Source organism: Peromyscus leucopus, chromosome 5 (genome assembly GCF_004664715.2).
Source record: "Peromyscus leucopus breed LL Stock chromosome 5, UCI_PerLeu_2.1, whole genome shotgun sequence".
Taxonomy (NCBI): domain Eukaryota; kingdom Metazoa; phylum Chordata; class Mammalia; order Rodentia; family Cricetidae; genus Peromyscus; species Peromyscus leucopus.
Genome location: NC_051067.1, coordinates 77,139,450 through 77,165,950, shown reverse-complemented (window position 1 = coordinate 77,165,950; position 26,501 = coordinate 77,139,450). Strand labels below are relative to the sequence as shown.

Genomic DNA, 26,501 nt, shown 5'->3' with positions numbered 1-26,501 from the left:
GAAGCTGGACATGGACCTTATTTAGATATAGCAGAATGAACTATTCCTTAAAGACCTTAAGCCTCAAGCCACTAGATAATAGAAAGTATAATAGTTCAGGCACTTCTAGGGAATGAACACTCACCCACTAGGAATCTTTTAAGAATCCCAACTAAAGTGATTTATGGCAGAAAACATTATCTCATAGGAGGTAGATGGTGGGCCCCTCTGTTGAGGAAGTTCAGCATGGAAAACTTAAGGACTACAGCAGAACTCCTTCCCCTTACAGGTGTAAAAGTACAAGAGTCCATATTCCAGCAGGTAAAAAGGTTTTATATTAGAAGAGATATATGGTAAAGAACTGAAGAAATACTTAGGGAGGATCTGCAGCATCCAAATTGGCTAAGTGGGTCATGAGAACCAGAAAAATAGAAGTGTATAATAAACTAGCGAGCGGCTGAGATAAAGATGAAGGACACAGCTGCAAGAAGCCTACACAAGTCTAGGAACTGTACTAAGTTTAAAAAACACAGACTGCTCTTTGGGTCATAAAGTTCTTGTGAGTGAAGGGATATGTCTAGCGCTGATTAGTAACTGTGTGCTTGATTTTTTTTAAAGATGATGTAATTGAATTATTGCCAAGCTCTTGTTGTTCCTTGTATGACTTGATAGTTTTCTTTTCTGTATATAAACTACTGATTTGCAGAAGTAAAATTGCAGCAGATTCAAACTACTTTTGAGTGTGTTGTCTGTCTGTCAGTCGCCGAATCCTTGCCTTCCTGACTACCCAAGCCCTGATTCTCCTACGGTGGTGGTACTCCCGGTGGGCCAGTCCGTGGCACTAACCAATCATTAGCTCTCTGTTGACCTCCCCCTTTAACCACTCCCTTTTCAGATTGTAAAAGGAAGCCTGACAGTCACTGCCACGAAAAATTCTTACCTGCCTTTATGACCTTACAGGAATTCAGGCTTGGTGACCTGGCTGGAGGGGGAGGTTTGCGACTGCTTGGCTATATAATTGTAAAGCTAGAGAATGGTAGAGGAATAAAGAAAATGGACTAACGAGCTTTGTGTGCACAGATTGATTTGCCAACCTTAAGAATAGATTCTCCCCTGGACCCTGCAAAAAAAGACTATTAGGGGCTGGACGCCAGTAGTCTATAATAGCCTCCATTCTTGACAAACTAATACCTCCTACCAATCCACAAGTGAAGAGTATTATCAGATGTCACTTGAAACCCACAGCAGAGTTTTCCTAGCTTTGTTGTCACCTGTCTACTTGGTGGCCCCTACCATTATATTTGGCAAATATGCTGATTTATAACTTTCTTTTGTTCTACAGAATACTAATATACCTCTCTCTGTTCATGGTGCTATTCAGGGCAACCTGAATCCATGTTCCTGGTCCACAGACACTCACTCATATTTTGGCTTAGAATAAACTCTTATTTACGTTGAGGCTGATCACTCTGTTCTGCATAACATAGTCTTTTACTTTTGAGAGGGGGCATCTCATAAGGTCTACAAGCTGAGTAACTATTACAGAAAAAGCATTCTAAAACCTTTGTATGAATGTCACGAATGATCACTGTGGGCATAGGCATGGGGAAGGCTTCAGGAATGGACATGTTTCATGAGATCCAATTAGGAAATGGGAGATTGGACCATGCCAGAAAAAAGCAGATAATCCTGTTGGGATTCTGAGTTTCTGTAAGAAATGCTTTGGGGGGTCATTCTACCAGACCCTAAGGGAGGATTCTAGGCTGAAAAGGACTCCACTTCCAGGGTGACTGTATCTAGCAAGATCACAAGGCTTCTCTAAAGCTAGATCCAGAGGTCTGTGTCCACAATGTGTTTGAGGGGGAGGTGGTCAGGGGTTTTATGGTTGGGGATGTTTTGCTTTTGGATTCTTGAGATTTGTAGTGCTTCAAAGGAATTCCTCAGAAGAACCTGTTTTCCAAATGTCACAAGGAGCTCAACTTACCAAACATTACAGTTATGATGCTGTAAACTATCTTCAAATTCCTTTTCTAGAGTGAGGAGCCAAAGCAGCGACTCTGAGGCATCTACACCAGTTTCCAATCCTGATTCTATGACCATGGGCAAATTACTTAATTTCACTCATTTCTGATTGCTTGTCTGTAAAGTGGAGGTTTTGAAAGGATCTTATGATTTATCCCAGGGATTCAGAAGGTGGGCTCCAGTAGGCACTATGTCTCTCTCTCTGAGAACAAGAAGGGTAACATACAATTTCAAGACAGTCTCATGACATGGCTGCAGAACTAGGATTCAGGCTCAAGTCTTCCCAAGTGACACACGTTGCTATCTAGAGAGGTGGAGCAGATGGCAAGAACAGTCTGACCACAGTGGATCTAAGGGCTCCTTAGGGAAGATGAACAGCAACTTTCTCTTCACTTATAGCCTGTCATCTTTCCCCTTGCTAGACTTACTAAATGGCCCACAGGCCTAGTGCATATTCACTAATCAGTAATTTTCATCTACCCTAGATGTACAAAAAGAAAAAGGCAAAGCATGGTTTCCAGGAAACTACTGCTTCAAAGTGAAAATAGTGACCTTGAAAGTATGATCAGATAAATCATTTTAAGCTCTTCTTAATTTGATTAAGCCAGTATGGATCTATCAGCAAGTAAAAAAGTTTGTATTTTACATTTTTGTTTTGTTTTGTTTTATTTATGTGTGGTTAACATGATGAAACTCACCTTTACCAGAGGTAATTTCCAATATTACAAAGAGGGAACAACTTGCTCTAAGAACTCCAACTTTTCAGACCACCTTACTCTATCTCTTGGAGTATGTAAGGGACTTAGAAATAGTTTCAAATCATCTGCATTTCTTGTCTCATAAGTAAAGGTGTAAAGTTTCATTTTTTTATGTTTCCTTAAAACCTTGGACTTTCTCAATTTATAGCTTCATGATCACGTGAAATCAACCTGAGTTTAATGGCAACCATACTTCAAATCGTTATCTGAACTAGTGATGGGAATATCATATTTTCCCATGATTCTGGGTAGTAGGAGTGAGCTACAGGTCCTTGTGATCCACCTAATCACAGGCAAAGAACTGATACTAACAGTGTATTCATGGCATTGCAGACAGTATGGACAAGTAGCTATTAACACATTAGTGTCTACACTTTGGTAGACATCGGAAATAAAATTAAAAAGTTGGAAAGCAATAAGTGACAGAAAGGAAGATATATTATAAAGGCACTTGCCACCAAGCCTGACAACTTCAGCTCAATCCCTGAGACCTACATGGTGAAATGGAGAGACTTCTTCTCTCTCTCTCTCTCTTACACACACACACACACACACACACACACACACACACACACACACACACATGAGTGAAGATAAAAAATTGCTTAAATCAAGGAGAAATTGATATGAGAAACTGCAAAGATTTTTATCAACAATTCAGGTCAAGTAGAGCAGAAACGCTGTCCTTATTCATACTTACATACCCATGCATTTGCACTCACCAAATAGTGAGTACACATTGTTTCCAACAATTTGTTTCTCTACATGCTTGGATATGATCTGAGTGTTTTGGATAAGGGCATATTTATATGCCACTTATAATACACTTCATGGGCCATGGCTTTTGAAGCATTTCCTCCTCACCTGGAGCACTGAGGCTGATGTAGAGCAAGGCTGGGGAGGCCTAGCACCCTCCCAGGGCAACAGAGCTTGTTACCCTACTCATGCTTCCCCACAAACTCTAGGTTAGGGACATCTGGAACTGCCAGTGCCTTACTTTCAGTTTTTTTTACCCAAGTTTACAATAGCAACAAACCAACACTAGATTTTGGTAGAAAACAGATGCAGAACATTCTTAAAACACCAATTTCTTACTGGGTTATGTCTCCTGACATAGTTTTGCTGGAATATCATTTTTCTGTCATTGCTCATCCATTTTATTTTTAAGAATTTTGACAAGTATTTGTTTACTTATTTGTTTTGACGTGATATAGCTGTTGAAGTCATTGGTGTTTGATTGCACTGCTATGTTTTACTTGGGCAGTAAATACAGATGTGGATTCTTTTAGGCCACTGGAATATACTTCTTCATACCACAACATGCTACTCTCACAGGACGGAAGAAAGAGGCACGGTCCCAAGTATCAATAGATATAGATACTGACTTTACATGTGCAGTCTGGATCTATTAGAGGACCACTTAAATAAGTCTCTATGCAAATCAAAGCACTTACCCAATACGTATTTTCAGCATGCCACTGAACAACTCAGGGCTATTGGAGATGATCCAGCCGATATGGATGACCAGTTCTTGCTGAATGACTGCCTCCCTTTCATCGTGGGTATTACATTTATAATAGATGATGTTCTTAATCACTCTGGGAGACAGTGGATTAGAGATGACCTCCTCTTCATGTCCAAAGGCACCCAAAGTTACCTGTAAGTGCCAGATTGTACTGTTAACAAATTCCTAGCTACAAAAAAAAAAAAAAAAAAAAAAAAAAAAAAGGAAAGACATTCAAGGTTCAGGATGACTGGCAGGCTGAAATTGCTCTACGAAAGCTAGGGAGTTAGAAGGATAACTGTTTCTGATATTTATTAAAATGGCTTTCAAAGATGACTCTCCCTGAGGTCCATGATGGTTCAGAGTCTAGTCTAAAATGTAAGGGCAGATGAGGGTCTGAGGGGAGTGAAGACTGAGTAGATATAAATAACTATTAATTTTGGGGGAGGGCAATGCTAGTGCTAGAAAGTCCCTAGAGAACCAGAATACATTCAATAGTTGTATTTTATTACATAGTTCAGCATTTGGGAGATCTATTTTTTACAGTTTCTCAACTAGAACCTTCTGCTCTATAAAAACATTTCAACCTTTCCAGAGTCAGGAGGAAGGCCATGCTGTTTTTGTGTAAGCCCTCACTGACCCTGGAATAATGTGAGTTACATGTGGAGGGTGACAATCCATGGTACTAGATGGCTCACCTATGGAATGAAGGCATTGGCTGCCCTCAAGCCTGCCAAAGGAAAAATCTCAGAGGAAATGACAAAGAAAACTCAGAGCGGAAAGAGCAGATCGAGCTGGCAGAGAACGCCTGCAGCTCCCCTCTCTCTTGGCCAGCTGCTTCTCAGGGCTCTGCAGCTCCTGCTTCCTTGTCATCACTACTTCTCATCTCTTCTGCACACAGCTCCTGACTGTACGGGGCAGGGAAAGCAGCAGCATCTCAAAGACATGTGCTTTTAGAGATGAGGGATGAGGACCAGAACATGGTCTCGTGCTCCAATGTTGTACTGGACTAAAAGAAAGAACTGGCTTGGGATAGTGGCAAACATCTAAAATCAATTCTCTTGGAAGCTGAGGCAAGAGGACAATGAGTCTGGAGGCAGCCTGAGCTTTAGATAATACATACATAAATACATATATACACACATATACATACCAAGTAACCTCTAAGAACTACTGATTTAGCAAACATTAATGACACCAACCAGTAAATATGAGTATGATTACTTTGATTAAAATATCATCATGTAAAGAAAACAGAGGTACATTATTGGCTCCTAGAGATAATGAGACTAAGCTACTTTTAGCCAAGAGAGCTTGAGACAATTTACAAGTCATTTGAGGAAACCACAGTACTTCAGGCTGGAGCAGATCTTATAAATGAGTAAATGCACACTTTGCTTTATTTCCATTACTCTGTCTGTGAAGGGATGAGAACCAGTTGAAGAAGAAACTGCCTGCATCTGGTCATTAGGCTGAGCTGTTGGCATCTGGCCTCACACTTTGCTGTAAGGGAATATTTCTCTGGGAGATGTGTTGGTCTGGTGGACAATAGTCCAGCCATAGCTGGAGGGCAGGTTCTGAGGCTTCCAGAATGTGGGTGCAGGGTCTTGAAGGCAGGCTGCAGCCTCTTATGGATATTGTTCAGAATGGATAAGACAAACCCACCCTTCTAGGGTCAGGCCAGTAACTGCCAACAGCTCTAAAACCCATGAGCTCAGGTAGGAGGATTACCTAGACTTCAGCACTATGGGGATTTAAACCAAGCAGAAACATGTTTCTCAAAGCCTGGCTAACTTCGTTCACAGATGCAATAGTGCTGGACAAGAGCACAGGCTCTGGATACAGATAAAGACCCTGGTAATAAAAGGTAAATGACTTTCTATTCTTTGGTTTGCCAAATCACTGACAATAGTTTAATTTACCTCCTAATGTGGAGCATGGAGTAAGCTATATGGAAAGTAACTTTTTCTCAGTAATTTATTAGTGTTATTATTTTAAATTGTTGAACAACATCATATGAGAAGGTAAATAACATTATTCTGATATCCCTAAAGCTGGGTTTCCAAATGAAATTATTTCATTTTTAATTAAGAGCCCTGAAATATGAGCAATTAGTTGATGGTATTGAGGAGAGTTAAAGAACTCCATTATTATTACAGCTTTCTATATCCCTAGATTAGCTGTCAGGAACACACAATGAACACATGCATTTCCAAAGGGGAGACAGAAGGCAAACAGGGTTACATGCCAATCAAACAGTGAATCAGCCAGATGAGTGAGGTTACAGCAAAGAGCAGTGGCACCAGACTTCACATGCACAGCTCAAGCCAACCCATTTATTACCAAGGGTGTGGAAAGAGACACAGGGCTGGTGAGGGAGGAGAGAGGGAGGGAGGGAGGGAGGGAGGGAGGGAGAGAGAGAGGGAGGGAGAGAGGGAGGGAGGGAGGAAGAGAGAAAGTGTGCCAACTATAGATGGGTCTGTGAGCAGAAGTGAAAGAGTCGAACCTGGTGGGTAGGAAGGAGCTAGGCGATGACATGGCCTGGAGTGTGAAGGGTAGAGGAACAGTACAGGCATGTAGACTCTGCCTTCACTTGAGCATCCATGAATTTATAAGGACTGGGAAGGGCGGGATCAGGTGGAGTGGGAGGAAAATGTGTGCTTTGCTATGCACCTGGCTTCTGCTCTGCACATCATAAACCTGTCTGAGTGCCCACTAGGGACACTATTCTATTTCTGCACCAGAATCTGCACTCAAGTAAACTTGGGGGCTGAAAAGGAGAGCCCAAGGTGCAGGACGAAGATGAGATGGCCCACTAAATGCTCTGCAGCTTTCAGACTGTGCTTGAGGAAAGAGACTTTTGAAGAAACTCCCAAGCCACTGGTAATCTCTTTGTGAGCGTCTGTGCCATCAAGGTAGGCCAGACAGACATAAGTGTCCTAAGCAGAAATTGTTGGGAGTGTGATGCGGAAAACAGATACTTACCTGCTTGCCCTGTACTAAAACATTAGTAATGGATGGGGCCAGGCTGTCCACTACTTTACTTAAAAGACTTGCTGCACGGCGTACAACCGACCTGAGGGCAAAGAAGAAAGCAGGCCAGATCTTCACAAACAGAAAAGATGATGAATGGATGGTGCCCTTGATTTGGGGAAACTTAAAATATATACAGTTGGGTCCTCACATGATAGAGAAGAGACAAACTGTCATTAGACCTGACCCTTCAAAGACAGTCTCACCCTCACTGCGGCCACCAAGCTGTGGCAAAATGCATCACTGGTGCCAAGATCAATATCAAAAAAAAGGGGGGGGGGGAGAAAAACCAAGAGGTCCTAACTATTCTTTTAATTGGGATGGGAGAGGGAAGAATTCATCTGCTTTGCATCAACAGATGGATGAAAGCATTACCGATGCTTGTGACTGACTCCTCTACCAATTATACTACATTTCTTTCTAAAACATTCTTTTAAATCGCGCGCGTGCGCGCGCGTGTGTGTGTGTGTGTGTGTGTGTGTGTGTGTGTGTGTGTGTGTGTACATATGTGTATATGTGTGCAGGTTCCTGCAGAGACAGGCAGCCTGGAACCCCTGGAGCCAGAGTTACCAGTGGTCATCAGCTGCCAGATATGAGGAACCAAGCCTGGAGCCTCGGGAAGGGCAGTATATGTTCTTAACTACTGGGCCATCTCTCTCTAGCCTTAAACTGTGTTTCTTTTGATATCTGGATAATCAGATGCCTGGATTAGGAGACTCAGTAGTGAATTTCAAAAATGAATTAACCTCACTTTCTCTTTCGATAAAGACAGACTGTTGGGGGAAGGAATTCACACTTCTATTTTTACATCCCTGAAAAAGTCTTAGAATGTAGAGAGAACAGATTTACACCCCCCAAATTACACCACATGCAATATAAGACAGTTCCCCTCAAAAGTAAAATTTATATGAACATTTAGAGAAAGTAAAATCAAAACCATTTTTTTTTTAAATTTCAGGATCTCCACAGAAATTGGCCTATAACAAGCATTTCTATTTCTTAATTACAACATGAATAGACTAGTAGAAAATCAAGCCAGTAGCTGACCAAGTTAGTGAGACACATACTTCCCATTCCTAGAGAGACACTTTTACCAAATACTTGAACACCAAAAGACGCATATAACCCTTGGAATGCAGATAAACCCACACAGATCAAGCAACTTGAGTTTCCCAAATTCTGAGCATGTTACCTGTTTCCCATGCACCAGAAAGGTGGTAATGTGAGGGGCTATAGAGGAGGAAAATTTCTGGGTAAATGCAGCCCCGTACCGCACAGCCAGCCTGGGGGCAGTGGAAAGCCATAAAAGGGAGAATAGAATAAATAAAGCTTCTGGAACTCGATGGTTTAAATACAACAGCATTTCTAAATGTTTGCTCCCTAGTGTTTTATCGAAGACACAGTATAATGCAGAAGCAAGAACTGGTTTGGCCTAGTGCAAACGATACTATAGGTACATGCGAAACACACGATCTATAAAAACATCTACTGACTGCATGTCTTACTGTACTGAGAACTTACAGTGGAAAACTGAAATATCTAAGCTGGGTGCTTATTATTTCCCTAGGCAGGAAGAGTGCAGTTATCATAAAGCAAAGATGTAGCACTTAGTTAGAAATTATTTTGTCCAGTCTCCTTATTTCAGAGAATAGAAAGCTGAGGTTTACTAAGATTAAGGGAGTTTCATAAGAAACAACTTGAGACTTAATTGCATCAAAATGCAGAGCTGCATATTGAGGTCCACTCTCTTCATTGTGAATTTAAACAGCTTTATTCATGACTCTTTCAACTTAAGTGATGAGATCATCATCTTTCATTACTTTTGCTTAGGATTAAATGTTTTTTTATGGCCTTCTAAAACAATAGAACAGATTTTCTAAACATAAGATGGACCCTAAAGAACCTCCTCAGGATAGTGCAGCACAGCAGAATTACGGTCCTAATATCCCAGTGAGGGAGGACTCAATCCCTGCAGGGTTCTTATCCCCAGAGATCTTCTTTTAGTGTCCTGTGACACAGGAACACCCTTCAAAAGGCTGAAGGCAGGGGCCTGTAACTTTAGAGCTTAAACATCAAAATGAAGATGAGCACCATCTGTAAGAATCAACTGTTATCGTTAAGGTACTGAATATAACAATACAAAAATGAAAACACAACAAGGAAACAATACAAACCAAAGCTTTTTGGTGCCAGCTCTTCTATACACTCTCTCAATGTGATCAGACACAGTACCTAGACATAGGATAAGAAAAGTCTTCATTGAAGAAAGCTTTTAATTAAACACACAACATTTATTTCCCTTAAATAAACAAAACCTCTTCAATCTTTATTTTGTTTTGAACAGCTTGGTTTAAATATGTAACCCAAATAAGAAGCATGTGGTCCCAGCACCTTTATGATTTGGTAGTGCTTTCAAAATTCTATTGTTTTCTTAACTAATATGTAATCTAAACTTTTAAGCAAATACAAGTATTATTTTAACTTTCTACAGAAAACAGAACATAGTAAAATAATTAGGTAACTGGGTCTATACCTATTTTTTCAGTGAAGGGTTACTGTTCAGTATGTGGAGCTGTGATCATCCAACAAAAACCCCAAAGATGCACACTTAGGCCACGACTCACATGTGGTCAACACATCCCCTGGGATTCACACTTGACCAAGACCCACATGTGGTCAGCCCCACACCCCTCAGGACTCACACTTTGGCCATGGCTCACATGTGCTCAGCACTCTGGACTGGTTTTGTCAATAAGAAACAATGTGACAGAATTGAACTCCAAAAGTTAGTAAGGATAAGGAAAAAGATCTTTAAAATTTCCTATCACTCATTTTTACAGTCTTAAATGAGATGCTGCTGCCAACACTGGCTTGGTGATGCAGGCTGTATTCCAAGCCGCTCAGCGGAGGCTGGAGGACTGCAAGGGCAGAGCTTGCCTGGACCACGGAGAGGGTCAATGACAGGCAGTGTGCACAAGCTAGTGAGGCCGCCTCAGAAAGAGCAATAACAGGGCTAGAGATGCAGCTCAGTGCAGAGCATCTGCCTAGCATGCACAAGGCTGAGATTCAACTCCCAGTGCTGCAAAATAAAAACAATAAAAAAGCAATACTAAAGTCTTTCAAATATCTAAGTAAAAGACTTTTATTTTCAAGTTTATAAAAAAAATTCTTTGAAAATATTTCCCAGTAATAAATAACTAAAAATAAATAAAATCCCCAAAATAACTCCCAGTATTTTATTGTATAATATTTTAATGATTGGAAAGATTTAAACATTGTTAAAATAATTATTTAAAATTCTAGATTCCTAGTAATATGTTGAATTCTTTTTTAATTTTAACTTAAAAATATCTTACTTCCTTTTGGTTTAACTGAAGGTTGGATGTCAATGACTGTCCTTAATACAGTTAAGATTCTGCTAATACTTAGTATTAAGACTTAAAAAAAAAAAGATTTTGTTTGAAATCTGCTTCATAATACTGGAGAACTGTGACTGTGCAATAATGCAGAAATTAGGGAGGCTTTACCTAAGTGAGTTTAGTTCATTACCAGAACTGTGACTATTAGTGTAACAGTGGCATTTAGGACCCTTCCACTTTAGCCAAATTAACATGTACCCCTGAACAGCGTTTTGAGACAAACCCAAAAATCCCATGACTAGAAATTAAACATTTTTCAACATATCCTATAATATTCTGTACCATAAAATGCCAGAAACAGATCACGATATAGAACTTAAGGATTCCTCACAGCAGCAACCTAACATACAAATGTGGACTTCAAGGATAACTGAGTCTCCTCCTCAGGGCAGAGTGGACACAGACACAATTAGAAATGAGTTATTTTTCTATTGATTACCTTAAGAGCAAAATTCTATTAAGTGCCATATTCTGTTCCAAATGGCTACTACAAACCATGAAGAAGCCAATTTTCATAAATGTAGCTATTCAATACTATTCTCGAAAAATTGCAGGAAATAAAATGGGAAACAGCAATGTCAATAAGCAACTGTAGGGTGCTCAGAAGTTCACAGTCACAGGCAGAATTCAGGCTTTAGGAACATCAAGCACAGAAGCAAGCTACTACATGGGAGTCATATCCGAGTGGACTGCACTAGAGGGTGAAGGAATGCCTTCCATTTAAAGGGGTGAAGATTTAATGGAAGAGGAAATAACTTAGAACAGTGGGCATTTTTATGCATGTTTGATAGAAATTCCTCTTATATTATCTTATAAATAGAGGTCCTCTTATACATATGTCCCTGCTCATTTACTCTTACCTTCCATTGTGATGAAGTTAGGGCCCTCTCTTTTGAGCAGTATACCCAGCAGGATGGTTTGACCAGCCAGACAACTGCAGTCCTGAAAACATCAATTGGCATAAGGAACTGGGATGAAATGAGTATCAGTAACCATAGGATTTAACTAATAATAAAACCACACACAGCAGAGAGGGAATAGCCTGATATGGAAGTAAAGAAAGATAAGATGTCATTGATATAATAAATATAAGATGACATTACAGACCTGTTGGTCTGAGATGCCTTGAAGGCGGAGGGTACACAGGCCAGGTTCTGGCTACAGCAGGATTTAATGATCAAATATTCCAGTAAACGAAACAATTGGTGAACAGATTCTACAGTGTACAAATATTAATGCACCACTATCTGATACTTGGCCAAGTCACTCTCTTTCTGATTTTACTTACTTATAAATGGGAGACCACGCTACTACTACCATGGTGTATGGAGAAACATATGACAGAAAGGGACACACAGAGAATATTTATATTTCAGAACACTGTGTATGTTTTTTGTGACTGCTATGGGGTATTTTTGCTTATATGGATTAATAAGAAGCTAGCCATGATTGGAAGGAAAGAATCTAGTCTACATGCTCAAATCTGTGTGACCCAACAAGACCCAGTGTTTATAGCTCTACCAGTAAGGTTTCATTTCTTTTTATAAGTGTGAATAATCTCAAGAGAGATTAATAAATTGCTAAAACACTCATGTGGGTACAGAAAGAGGACTATGTTCCTCAGAGAGAGGGGAGACAAAGCACTTATTGGAGCTAGACTCTGGGACAGGAGAGGTATGGATGGAGCTGAGAGAGAAAAGAGCACCGAAAGCAGGCTATGAAGAACCCATAGGCTGCCATCACTGACTCAGCCAACTCCAATCCGAGAAAGCCTATTCGTCTGCACTCTTTCATGCATCCACATTGACTCTGGCCCAATAGGACAACTTTTCACTGCTTGCCCTGGGTACAGATCAGCCACCTGTTTCTCTCAGAGGACAAAGAGACACACGGCCTGACTGGGAGGTTCTGTTCTGGCAGGTATGATTATATCTTGCTCACATTCAGCTTCTGGAGGATTTCATGGGTGGGTTTGTTTCTCCACTCGGAAATGGTGATGTCTGGTTCCGGGTTCAGCTCAGGAGCATCTACAGTACTGCTCTGCCGTTTGACTTTTGAATGCTTGGGAAATTCTAGTTCTTCAAAGCTCTTAAATTCTGGAAGTCTGGAAATCAAAAGAAAACATTTCATATTTCCCACTTCTTACTATAATCACAAGAAATTCCAAAAACCAAGTAACTCAAGGGAACTTACTTTTCTGTGTCACTAATTCGTAGGAAGTCAAGCTGCTCTACCACAGCTCCAGATATCAGTGTCTGAAATGTGATGATTGAAAATGTTTACATCTGTCAAACTACACTCTGTGCATACGTTCTATAAGCAATGCTGAAGCGTACTTAAACATGATTCTGAAGTGATTTCCTAAATTCAGAGATCTCTATATGTAACAAATGAAAACAGAACACAAACATCGATAAATAGACTGAATACACTAAACAAGCAAGTGCATGAGTCATATTAAATAGGGAAGCCACCATGAGATGGCCTCCCTGTTACCTGAATTTTAAGCATTTATTCATTTATTACAGTGCTGGAGATTGAGCCCAGAGTCTCCACTGATTGTTTAAACCTCCATCTTTATATGCTTTATTTTAAAGTAGGTACTAAACTACTTCAGCATTTATTAAACATCTAGAAAATGAAGTTCTAAATTGTTTTGAGGAAAGGCAATAGAAAATTATACCCTGGATTCTGATATTGCAATATATTTCAGGCCCATACAGTGATGTAATAATCAACTCTCCCTTTTACAGGATCATGAAGGTAATGATTAACTAAGCGATTGCTTCTCTGAATTCTGGCATGTGGCAACCTATACTTGGTCATTTTCTATTTTATTACTTCTCAATTATAAGTTGGTCTATATTATAAATGAGTCTAATCTCAAACACATTTTTTACTTGTCAATGTATCATGGTGAGTAGTATGAATAGATGATTATATATAATGGTTTTTAGCATTACTTATCACTTTTAATAATCTATACTACTGTCAGAAAATAAGCTGAAGGGTATTTTTTAATTAAGTATCCCTATTAAGATCACCTTACAAATACCATTTTATCCTAGTTTGATTCAAATATGAAAAAGCAGTGGGAAGGAGATATTGCTTTTGGGGGCAAATGAACCCATCATTTCTCTAGTGGAAATGATGAAAGAGGAACATTCATGAATACACACAGATGCAGGAAGGACATACAATATAGGCACACAAATCTTCCTGTAGATAAGGATAAGAAAGCCAAATGTGCAACCTCTGTGTACATTTTAACATTGTCCAACTATAAGTAGACTGCTCTTAGATTTTGAACTTTCTAAGGGCATGGTCTTTGTCTGGAATTGTTGAATGGTGTTTCTTAACATATGAGCTCATAGCTATACATCTTGTTCTTTGGTAAAGTAATTTGTTAGACAAATTTTAATGGGCCATATGCAAGCATTGTATTAGGTGCTAAGGATTAGTATGAAAAAATATATGAAATCTTTGCTCCCTTGAAGCTGACTATGGTGGTTCAAAAAAAAAAAATGACCCCTAAAGGGAGTGGCACTATTAGGAGGTGTGGCCTTGTTGGAGAAAGTGTACCACTGTGGGGGCGGGCTTTGAGGTCTCTTTTGCTCAAGCTTCTCTCAGTGTGACAGTCAGTTGACTTCCTGTTGCCTGCAAGATGTAGTACTTTCAGCTTCAGTACCACGTCTGCCTGCACACTGCCATGACCATCTACCCATCATGATGATAATGGATTGAATCTCGGAACCTGTAAACGAGCCACTCTGATTAAACGTTTTCTTTGTAAGAGTAGCCATGGTCATGGTGTCTCTTCACAGCAATAAAAACCCAAACTAAGCCACTGACCTTATGAGTATGTCTATGAGATGGAGACTATAAACTTAGTATACACCAGATAATGTAAGTGCAAAGCAGAAAAATAAGTGCTGAGTAGAAATAAGGACAGTAGGAGGATGGGGTACCAGGGCAGAGGAATTTGAGGAGGCAGGTTAGCCATTGTATGTACATGACCTGGAAAGTTCTCTAAGAAGATAACATGTAAACTAGACACTGGGAGGAGGACTGTAGTCCACGCTCAGGCCGAAGGAGGACTATCAAGTGCAAAGGTCCCAGGGCAGGAACACGCATGGTGAATTTGAGAAGCAATAAAGAAGACAGCATGGCTGAATAGAGCGGCGGGGAAGTTGGTAAAAAGCCATGCCCATGATGCAGGTGCAGAATTTACGGATCACATGAACCCTCTTCAGGACTCTGGTTTCCACTTTTGTGTGTGTGAGACAAGAAGTCACCAGAGGTTTACAACCCATGTGACTGCCAGTTATAGGTGAGTATAACAAAGCTAGTTTTCTATAGTACAATTCAGGAGATGACAGAAAATCTAGTGAGGGACAATGATAGTTTGCATCACGGTGTCAACACTAGGAGAAGCGAGTTAGAGCCTGGATACACTCTGAAGGTACAGACAACAGGGTTTAGTAAGTGATTATCATGTAGGGTTTGAAAAACAGTAAAAAAAAACAAAAACAAAAACAAAAAAACCCTACCAAATTCTTAAAGCCAATAACAGTATTGAAAGTACACAAATGAAACTTTTATTTAACATTTTATATTTATATAGCCTACTTATCCTTATTGGATATTTCTGTTCATAAAGTAAACATTTACCTTAAGTTAACTGGCTAATGCCAAATTTCTATAGATTAATACTCTGCAGGTTTCAAACTGAAAACACCACTTGGTATTAGAGGGTATTAAACTAGTTAAAAATACTTGATTTTTCTGGAAAAGGATGCATAAAAGGAGGCGAGAGTGCTCAAGCTGGAGAACTATGGGTGCTTCTGTTCAGAAATTGAGTGGGCATGCTGTGGTGCTTGAATGGAACAACGATTCCTCCTGGTTGGATGCTGTAGCTCGGAAGCAAAACAGCACGTGACCCAAGTGCCTGTAAAAGCCCAAGGTTAATAAGCCAGTCACCTGTCCACCATGAACTTGTTTCCTCAAATACCAAAATGAAGTTAAGCTACCAGAGTCTAAAATTCTGCTTGGGAAACAGCCACTGTTCAAGCACCTGACTGGTACAACTGGGTAAACTGAGGGGATGACAACAGAGCAGGAAGAAAAGCACAGAATAAAACTTGTTAAACACAGAGAGAAACATGGCTGCCCGGAGATGAGCTATCCAGAACCAGCAACATGCTGATGTTTAGAAGGCTACCTGTAGACGATCAACATGAACTTTGACTCCTCCAATTACTCCCTTTTTAAAGGCTGCCAGCATGTCTAATATGGGGTTGAATCTGCTACCTCTAGAATAAAGCAGATAAACAAAACAAGTTTATTAACAATAGAATGGGAAAGTAACAATCAAATATTTGCTATATATGTGCGAGAGCTTGCAACATGCTAAGAATACAAAAATACCAGGAGGCTCTGTTTTCAAATGTTCTGTGTTAATAGACAGAAGGCAAGTGAAGCTTACTTTCTAGAAGCATAGGTATTTTACTTTTAGTTATATGATGTGTGTGACTGTGTGGGGGTGTGTATGTGTGAATGCAACCCACAGAGGCCAGAGGAGAGCATAAGACTCTCTGGAGCTAGAGTCAAAGGTTGTTGAGGACCACCTGGCAGGAGTGCTGGGAACTGAACTCAGTTCAGGTCCCCTGCAAGAACTGTATAGCTTTTTAACCGCGGAGCCATCTCTCCAGCCCCACAGTCTACTTCCCCATCATCCTACCTTATGTTGTCTTCCCGGATGAGGACAAGGAAAAGTGGGCGTCCGTGCATTTTCCAGTATTGCTTAATGAACTGTAGTGCATTCTATCAAAAAATTAGATGGAGGTAGGATGTCATGGAGTATTATTATCTGAGGTTACTCAGGGTCATTAACTGGGAGGCAAAGAGCCCATGACACTTGTAATAGTTGATAATCAAACCCTGGATAATTTAGGCTGCTCAGAAGTGCAGAATCATTTTCATGTTACATTTTACTCTATGTTTTGAGGCTCTGACTTACTCACTTTGTTTTTACCCCCTCCTTTCATGTTTTTCTCTCCCTATAAAAGTACAGCTCATGAACGAACTGAGAAAACATTATCTCCAGAAGACTGTCACTACCTTTCACTACAGATCAGTGCCAAGAGACAGAAGAGACTGAACTGGACCTGTGGAAACCAGCAGTTTCGTGTAGAGAGCACTTGGAGTAAATATGTATTCTCATCACCACCACCACAGAACTTTTCACCACGTGCTCATCACTGCTTGAGTGTTTTACATGTATTAATTCATCAGTGCCTCAGAACAGTCCTTTTATTATCTGCTTTTACAGCTGAAACAAGAGGGGCACAGGAGCTAAGTGACCTGCCCAGTTAATAAGCGAGTCAAAACTTCATCAGATGTAGTCTGGCCCAGGTTGTGACTATGGTTCTAAGCCTCTCTGCTCTACACACAGAGTGGAGTGGAGCACAGCTTAACCCATACAATTATGGGTTAGTCCGAAGTCCTACTGGGCAGTCTTCACGAATCAAATTATTCTGCTAATTCAATTTTTGCTCAAAAAGAGATGGACTACTAGTATCACAGAAGCTCAGTTTTAAACTATATCTTTTCTATTTCTAGAAAAGTATGATTTTATTTTAGCATGGTCAGAATCTCAAACTCTACCAAGGCGCTGCTTTACTCAATGTTGCACAGTGTCACAGACACCCAGGAACTCTCCATTTAACAACACTTGACACAAATCAGTGTGAACAAAATCATCTCTTTTCGGAGCTACCTTTATGTCATCTATCAGCAGCAGAACGTCCTGAGACATATAGAAATCACTCAGGTCAAAGATGATGGGATAACAAACCACAGTCTTTCCTAGAATGCGATAAATCTGCAAGAGGAAATAGAAAGCAAATAGATACACATCACAAAGGTATAGTATCCTAAGTCTCAACAACAATTAATAGTAATACTTATTTCTGAATAGGCAAAGTAATAGCTTACAAAATCCATAAAGTATTAATTTTAAAGTTTTTTTTTTTTTTGCTTGAGTCAGTATGACAGTAAACTTAAAGTAGAACATTCCTAATAAGGATGAAAAATCCTACACTTGAGTAAATATTATTATAAATGTTTTACAAAGCTTAGAAATAACTTGCAATGAGATGTTCATTTATTCCCAGAATGCTTCAGTAATATGAGACACAATAAGATTTATGTGCAGAAATAATTCAAATAACTGCCTCAAGCACATAATGAAATGTGACAAGGGATGGCCAGAGGCCAAGCATGACTTCAGCATGCAGAATTACTACCCAAAGCTACTCCATGAGCAAAGCACACACTCACCTTTGATGTACCAAGGCAGCCAATGGGCCTATCTGGCCTTCCGGACAGTCCTAGCTTTTCATTGATACCCAGATGGAAATAAGCCTGCAAGATACAAGTCCCTTGGCTTACTAATGATATTTCTAGAGTAAAAGGTGATGCCAAGGCTCCATCTAGGATCAACAAACTAGCCAAAGAATGGTGGATTTTGGATAACTGAGTTTTTGAGAGCAAAATTTTAGATTCACTTTAGCAACGTTCTAAAATGTGACACTGTTATTGTATTGGTGGAAGTGTACAACCTACATGGTTTTGATTCATAAAGCAATTTAAAAGAGACAAATGCTTTCCTTGTCATTACAAAAACAAAAGAAATATATCCACTTAAAGTTAAAAAAAAATCAGGGCCATATATCTTCTATCGACTTTTTACTTTCAAGTACATTTTATGAAAATAGAATCATTTTTACTGATTTGTTTCCTGATTACATGAATTTCAAAGTACTCCAACCCAAAATGTTTTTTTTTTTTTTTTTTTTTTTCCAACCATTGTTAGAAGTCTTGGTTCTTTGTTTATTTTCATACCTTATGCAACAATTATTTGACTCTGATATATTTTGAAAGGGGTGTGTAAGTTATTGTATAAGTCCAAAGAAGCATCAAGAGAATCTTAAAGGACACAGGTTAAATGTATATCCACGATATACATATGGATCAATGGGTACACATTTATATAAATGGTTCCTATGATATACAGTCTTCTTGATGTCACAGTCATTGAGCTTATTATGGCTGTGTTCCAGACAAGATGTCAAACAGAGGCACTAGGGGACAGGAAGGTGCCATAGTAGAACATCCATCATTGGAATTGCTATGAGTTAAAAACATCCAACCAAGGAAGCCCCTTTACCTATGTAGACTCCACCCCAATGAAGTTAGCTCTCAATTTTTTGTTATTTAAAAAACATTTTAAGTAATATCTTTGGACAGTATGTAATTGTATCTACAAGGTAATTTCTTAGACTTGTTTGACCAAAAAGACTGTATATATAATGCTAAACAATGTATCTTAGGGGAGGAAGCCCACAGAGCAGCTGGTTTGGAATACAGGCTGTAGACACAATCAACAAATACTCTTCCATCTTGACACAAGCACAGGGAAGCTGGGCTGTTGGTCATAAATTTGTCTTAAGCCATATCCCACCACCAAGGTATAAATCCCTTGCTGACACCATTTTAAAATGATAAAATGTAAATGAGGACATGCTTCAGATACTGTGTAATAGAATGTCTTCTACTGCCTCTGTGAGCCCATAGCATTTTGTACAAATACCTATTGTAGCTGTTATCAGTGTGAACTACAATTAACTGGTTTTTTTAAATGTCATACATACCACTAGACTCAGAGGTCATTTAAGTGACACTCGGTGCTTTGCATATTCCAGATGTTTGCTGATGAATAGATAAAAGCCACATTCAAGTAACTTTTAATCTATGCTGACTATCCTTTTACATATGAATTGCATGTCATCTGTTAGAAAATTATCTACCTATCATTAAAAATGTGCTTATATTAATTAGACTTGAAAAACAAGCTTTAGGTTAATTTGCTTTGAAGCCATACTTATCAAGGACTAACCAGGCTACAATCCACAACCCCAGAGACACTAGGTAAAGAGGAGGACCCTAAGAGGGACACCCTAAGAGGATCACTCCAGGAAGGGAAAAGGTTACGGTCTCCTGGGTAAACTGGTAGGGGAGAGTAGAAGGGAGGGGATGGGAGATGAGAACATGAGGGTTCGAGATGGCTGAGTTGGAAGGATGGAGAGGAAGAACAATGAAAGAGAGCAGGCCATTAAGGGAATGGGGAGAAATCTGGAGCTAGGGGAATCCCCAGGACCTCACAAGGATGTCCCCAGCTAAGACTCCTAGCAATGGTGGACACGGTGCTTGAACTACTAGAGCCTTCCCCTGTACTCAGATTGGTGTCTACCTAATGGTCATCATAGAACCGACATCCAGTGACTGATGGAAACAGATTCAGAGACCCACAGTCAAGCAAGCTCTTGGCCAAGCTCCTGGAGTTCAGTTGAAGAAAGGGAGGAGGGATTGATTACAGGAGCAAGGGAGGGGGGATCAGGATCATGATGGGAAAAACCACACAGATAGGTGACTCATGCTAGTGGGAGCTCATGGACTCTGGACTGACAGCTGGGGAGCCTACATGAGACCACACTAGACCCTCTGAATGTGGGTGACAGTTGCATGGCTTGATGTGTTTGTGGGTCCCCTGGCAATGAGACCAGAACTTAATCCCAGGTACATGAACTGGCTTTTTAGAGCCCATTCTCTATGGTGTGATGCTTTACTCGGATGTGATGGGGGGGGGGGGATGATTGGTCATGCTTTAACTTGGTATGCTAGCTTGTGTTGACTACCCAAGGGAGGACTTAGCCCCTATGAGGAGGGAATAGGAGTGGGGGAGAGGTGGGGGAAGGGGACGGAGGGAAGGGGAGGAAACAGGAGTTAGTATGTAAAATGAAAAAAATTTTAAATAAATAAAAAAAATACTAAACAAAGAAACAAAAGAATCCTTTTATTTTTTAACTTTATCTTTCTACTGTGTGGTGAGTAGATGGAAAAAGAAGGGATGTAAATTAAAAAAAAAGAACACATTTAAACTTATTTATTGTATGGGTATACTTGTGCCATAGCATGTGTGTGAAGGCAAACTGTAGGAGTCAGTTCTTTCCTTGCTCAATGTGGGTTCTGGAGATCTAAGCAAGACCTGGCACTGTGGTAGTACTCCTACGCTCCAGAGCCATCTCACTGGCCAAAGGCCTATGCTTTAAAGGAGTGTAAGGATTCTCTAAGAAGCAGTACTTTTGGTGCCCAAAACCCAAGTTTCCGTTTGTGCTGTATTATTGGCAAGCCAAGTCTGATGAGCACAGACTATGTGCCCCTGCATTGTCCCATATAACATGCACCTCACTTCTTTCAGCCTTCATTCTTTAGTAACAGTCAAGGACATGACTTCTATCATTGATATCAATTTAACCGTGATTAACTTGAGAGGTATTATTATAAACACTTCTGTCAGGCAGTGGGTAGCTTGTTTCTGGATTTTTGAAACCAATTAATGAATAAAATGCATTTATAAGTAACAAATGGAGTTGACAAGTTCCTATCTCCAACAAGTAAGAGCACCCCTGTAGATGTAACAGTCTTATTAAATAAGAAACACAGAGCCAAATGCAGAGTTAAAAGCTCAAGAGGTCAGAGCAGTAGCTGAGAGCTGATACTAAAAACCCCTTTTTACCCTTTGCTGCCACTGTTGTCCTTCCTCTGAGAAAGAGGACCTACTTTTTTTGTGTTTGTTTTTTTACTGACTTTTTGTTTTGTCTTTTTATTGGTTGTAAACCCAACCACATGACCTCCTCGTCACTGTCTATCTATACAGACCTTCACGTCTTTTAAGGTTGGTATTGAGATTCAAGGCGTGTGTCTCCATGTTGGTGGTATCCTTGAACACACAGAGATCTGCCTGTCATGAGATTGGGATTAAGGGCATGTGCTACCACTGCCAGACTTCTGCTAGGGCTTGCTATTAGCTCTGACCCCCAGGTAACTTTATTTATTAACATACAAATAAAAACACATTTCAGCACAAATAAAATATCACCATATTAAGTGCTGTGGATATCGCTCTGTATAAATAAAATGCTGATTGGCCAGTAGCTAGGCAGGAAGTATAGATGGGACAAGCAGAGAAGAGAATTCTGGGAATAGGAAGGCTGAGTCAGGAGACCATGCCAGCCGCCGCCATGTGTACCAACATGTAAGATACTGGTAAGCCACGAGCCATGTGGCAAGGCATAGATTTATAGAAATGGGTTAATTTAAGATATAAGAACTAGATAGCTAGAAGCCTGAGCCCTTAGGCCAAACAGTTTAAATAATATAAGCATCTGTCTGTGTATTTATTTGGTTGGGTCTGAGTGGCTGCAGGACTGGTGGGTGAGAGAGATTTGTCCTGACTGGGCCAGGCAGGACCAGGAAAACTCCAGCTACACACCCCCAAACACAGCCTCCTCTGTACCCATCTTCAGACACCCCAAATAGGCATGTAACTATGTCAAAGCCAGATATTATCATTCACTTTCTTTAGATGCAACAAACCAAACATGTAAGAATGAAACGGGCAGGGGGCAGCAATTATAAAAAAAAAAAAAAGTTAAAACTGAGGTTTTAAGGTAATATGAGGGAAAATAAAAGTATAAATGATATTACACATGACAAGTAAAATTGATACTGATTTGTTATTTAAAGTGCTTAGTCAAGTCTAGTAACTGATTTTACCAGGAAAAGAAATCAACATGACTCATGAATATAATGTAGAAATATATACAATGAAGGATTTTATTAAGTAAAAATATGATAAAGTGGACCTGCTAACTTAATTATCAACTTTAAGATAATGATCTTCTATCAGGATTTAAATTAACTATGCATCCTGCCTTTGAATTAAGTCCAACAATTTTGTTCCAATACCTCTGCACAAGGGAGAAAGTAAAGTCACAGAATTACTTACTTTTACAAGCTCCTGCTGAGGCCAGATCTGAATAGGTTCCACCTGCTGAGGAGTTTGAGTTTGAATTCCATACGTATTGAGAAAAACTTGAAGGCTAAACAGAGAACAGAGAGATGAGGTGGAGAGGAAGGAAGAGAGCTATTTTTAGATGTTGCATTTATAGTTCAGGAAATGTGAATGAAGGAGGTAAAGGGAACACACAATGCTAACTTGGAACATAAGGTAAATTGGTTACTATCTGCAATACACCATGTACACTGGAATCCGAAGGCCTCAACAGCTTCTTCCCCAAAGTATCAGGAGCTTTGGGGGCAGTCAGGAAGACAGGCAATGATTTGGTAACATCTGTAATGTGTGGACACTAATTTCTCACGTTCACATTTACATTTAAACATGAAAAGTATGTTGTGTGACACTTAAGGTCACGCTGATGACATGCTTGACACTGCCAAGGTTGGTTTCCATCACCATTCTCAATATGACAAACCTAAAGCAGCCATCCCTCCCTTCGCTCTCATCTGCACCTCATACCGTTGGCTTTCTGCTACAAGTGCTACATGAACCACCAAGTCGTTTTCCAGTGGACCCTGCAAGGCAGAAAAGAGGAAGGAGAAGCATTGAAAAAGATTTGGTCATGGCCAGCTGTAATGAGACTCGCGGACGATATTAACTACCCCCAAGCAGTTCATTAAAGTGACGGACACCAGTTGGGTCTAAGAGCTGCCTTTCTTTTCCTGCCCATCACTGCCTACTAATCAATTTGATGGTGTAGACAGAGTACTAGAACACCAGGAAGGGAAAGTCATAAATCTCACCACTACTAGAGAGGCTAGCTTGTCAGGGCTTTTTTGAATGATGCATAAGAGTAGTTTAGGAACTGAGAGTAATTTTCCATCATTTAACTCTGAAGGGAAGAGGAGGAACTAAAAATAAAAAGCTCAATTTATGTGCTCCCCATAAAAAATGACTGTGAGTTAAAACTGTTCATTTGACATCTTAACCATATATAAGGTTATTCCCTTTGCTGTTAGCCAATTTTCTTTTGGTACTTTATATATTTCAAATTATCTTTTTTTCTAATATATAGTTCCTACATATTTGTCTATATAATAAGCATTATGTTCATTCAATATTAACTGCTAGATTAAGTAGTTCCAATCAAAGATAGCATTGGGTATTTGCTAGTCTTGTAGGAAGAATCACTATGATATATATTATACATATATAATTAATATATATGCTAAAAATGAACCCATTTCGAGCCTGTATAAATTATCCATATTAGGGCACGCTGAAAGTACCGATCAACTATAACCACTTCCCAGTAACAAATCCAGCAGTCCCAATAGCATGCGGTAAAGCCTTTGATTTACCACCGGTTTCTATGGGATTGCAGGTAAGAAATACTGGAATACTTATATTAGCAGTAAATATCATAAAATCAATAGAAGAGTTCCCAGAATCATCATGAAAATGACATTACAGGCAGACTGTCATTTGATTTAAGTAAATGTATAAGAGAAATATGACTTAACAACCCAGCAAAATCAAACACACCTTACAAGGTTATAAACTGATACTTGGTAAGACCTTGCAAATGACTGTTTCTCAAAACAATGAGAAAAGTTATTCAGAGTCTCATCAAGATTTCTAACAACAAATAAAACCACTAAGCTGATGAGACCTAGTAATTAATTTGTCTCCAGGACAAAGACGTTTATGGGTTTCTTAGTAAACAGTAAGTCAAAAAATACACTCCAATACAGACATCAACAATGAAGCAGCTACAGCCTCTGACTGGTGAGCTGCTATCTTCTTTCAGAATCACAGGTGGGATTGGAGTCACACTGTTGCCACTTGTATGTGTTTAGAGCAAAACCAGCCATATATATAGCTTGAATCAAAATGAGTAAGTACCTAGTTAGGCTCATTAGATGACTGGGAAATCTTAACAGTACAGAAAACCAGCCTATCACAGAGTTCTGAGTCAGTCATCTACCAGATGGGGGGTGGGGTCTGCAACTGCAGCACTACACCCCCTCAGCCCACTCCAGCCGCAGAAAGCAGTCACCAGGGGTAGTCCCACCACAACTCCATGCCTTTCACTGTCAAAGTCAGAACCATATTTTAAAATCAATTATTATCTAAAGATTGCAAATTTGCTCTGATAACTTCTTTATCAGAAGGTAAGGTAATTAGCACTTCCTGAGTGATATTCTCTCTAATAATATAATATTTTCAACTTCCAAAGTTCCTCTCTCTCCCCTTCCTCTCTGGCCAGCCTTGTGGTACCACTATTCTCCCTTTCCCATCATTTATTCACTTACTTGACCAAGCACGTATCAATACACAAGGCTCCACATTAGACCCTATTTCGGCTAATAGAGCTGTGTCTCTCCTTGAGGAGCTCAGAGTCCACTGGGAGAGCTGGGGAACTGCAGGCTGTGACGTATGTCTATGATAACATACAATCTTTCCTGGCATGTTATTACAGTAGAGCTACCTTGTTAGGAAAAACTATCTCCAGAGTATATTACATTATACAGACAGACCATACTTTACTTAAGGAATGCTTACTTTAATAGGCACATGGATAGTTTCTAATTTTTTTGCTTCTGTGGAAGATTTGTTCTTACTTCAGAGAACTGCTAAGGCTTTTGGGAGAAAGCGAAGTGCTTCACTTCCTTGACGTACAAGACAGTCACCAAGAGGGCACTACTGCTACAGCTGTCCTCCGTTATTTTTACGCCTATCCTAGGACAGCTGATCCTCTTTGGTGAGTTGAAAAATCTACATCACTCTGGTATATCAGCCATTATCAAATTACATATGGCTAGTTCTTCCCTAACACATTTTAAAGTGTTTCAAAAGATTATTGCCATCTTCCTTAGTACAATAGTATGAATGTCTGTCTCCTTCCCCTTCAAATTCAGATGCTGAAATTTTAACTCTGAAGTGAGACTTTAACCGAAAAGTAAGTCCACACTAGATACCGAGTCTGCCCACTCAGGGCCCTGAGAGCTGCGGCAGCGTCCAGCACTGTGAGAACGTGTTGTTCAAGAGATGCCCAGTTCATGGTGCTCTGTTTCAGCAGCTGAGCAGACCCAGGCACTTTTCCTCCTTCTCTTCTGCTCCCTGCCTGTGCTCTGCCTTCAGGGATGGATGGCCCACATACCGAGGTCCTTTAGAATTTGTGAGCATTCATTCCATTCCTTTCCATTCTCCACAAGCCTCATTCACTCTGAAGCCTCCAATTATTATCTCTAAGCAGGTCTTTCTGTGATTTCTAGTTTTCAACTTGCTTTTTAGTTCCAGTTCCCACAACTTACTTGTTTTAGGGATGTTTTTCTCCAGGTTCTTTCTAAAGTGAGTTTTAAAACGTGACTCTCCATTAACCCAACCCTCATTCCAAATAGCTTTTATTACAATTATTTAATTGGTCACTGTCTCTCAGTGCCTCAGAGTCATCTTTGATACTTCACCCTTTAAATCCAATTTCTACAGCAGTTTTCTGAACTGAAAAATAACATCAGCTAATACTTAAAATACCACTTTGTGTATAAGAACCATTTAAGTGCTTAACAAACTATTATTCCTACCTTAAAGATAAGAAAATAATGAGGCCCAGAAACCTTAGCCAACTTATATCCAAGAACACAAAGCTAGTGAACATCAAAACTAGAATTCAGAGCCAAGCAGTCTGGCCCCGGACTCTGGGCCCTAACCATTCACTTGTCCTGCCTTACAAGACCACAGAAAGGGCGAATGTGGAGACTGAGCAAATCAGTCTCAGAAGTCCCGGCTTGTCACCTTCAGTCATAGTCTTGATCACCTACCAGGAACCTTACTGACAAAACCAGATGTATTCATGGCCA

At 39.9% G+C, this 26,501-nt stretch overlaps 1 protein-coding gene across 5 annotated transcripts in view; it reads right to left on the bottom strand.

Annotated features, from left to right (window-relative positions):
* Phkb (phosphorylase kinase regulatory subunit beta) overlaps positions 1 to 26,501 on the bottom strand; it is a 210,132-nt gene that overhangs the window by 29,609 nt on the left and 154,022 nt on the right. For 4 of the 5 annotated variants that reach the window (XM_028893954.2, XM_028893951.2, XM_028893957.2 and 1 more), the window contains 12 exons: positions 23,158 to 23,213; positions 22,627 to 22,720; positions 18,057 to 18,140; positions 17,494 to 17,598; positions 16,456 to 16,538; positions 15,937 to 16,027; positions 12,909 to 12,970; positions 12,657 to 12,819; positions 11,576 to 11,657; positions 9,471 to 9,528; positions 7,249 to 7,339; positions 4,214 to 4,416 (listed from right to left, as the gene is read on the bottom strand). In XM_028893954.2, coding sequence (XP_028749787.1) covers positions 4,214 to 4,416; positions 7,249 to 7,339; positions 9,471 to 9,528; positions 11,576 to 11,657; positions 12,657 to 12,819; positions 12,909 to 12,970; positions 15,937 to 16,027; positions 16,456 to 16,538; positions 17,494 to 17,598; positions 18,057 to 18,140; positions 22,627 to 22,720; positions 23,158 to 23,213 — 1,172 coding nt within the window. Of the gene's footprint in view, positions 1 to 4,213; positions 4,417 to 7,248; positions 7,340 to 8,488; positions 8,580 to 9,470; positions 9,529 to 11,575; positions 11,658 to 12,656; positions 12,820 to 12,908; positions 12,971 to 15,936; positions 16,028 to 16,455; positions 16,539 to 17,493; positions 17,599 to 18,056; positions 18,141 to 22,626; positions 22,721 to 23,157; positions 23,214 to 26,501 lie in introns of all 5 variants that reach the window. The other variant, XM_028893952.2, reaches the window with a different exon arrangement.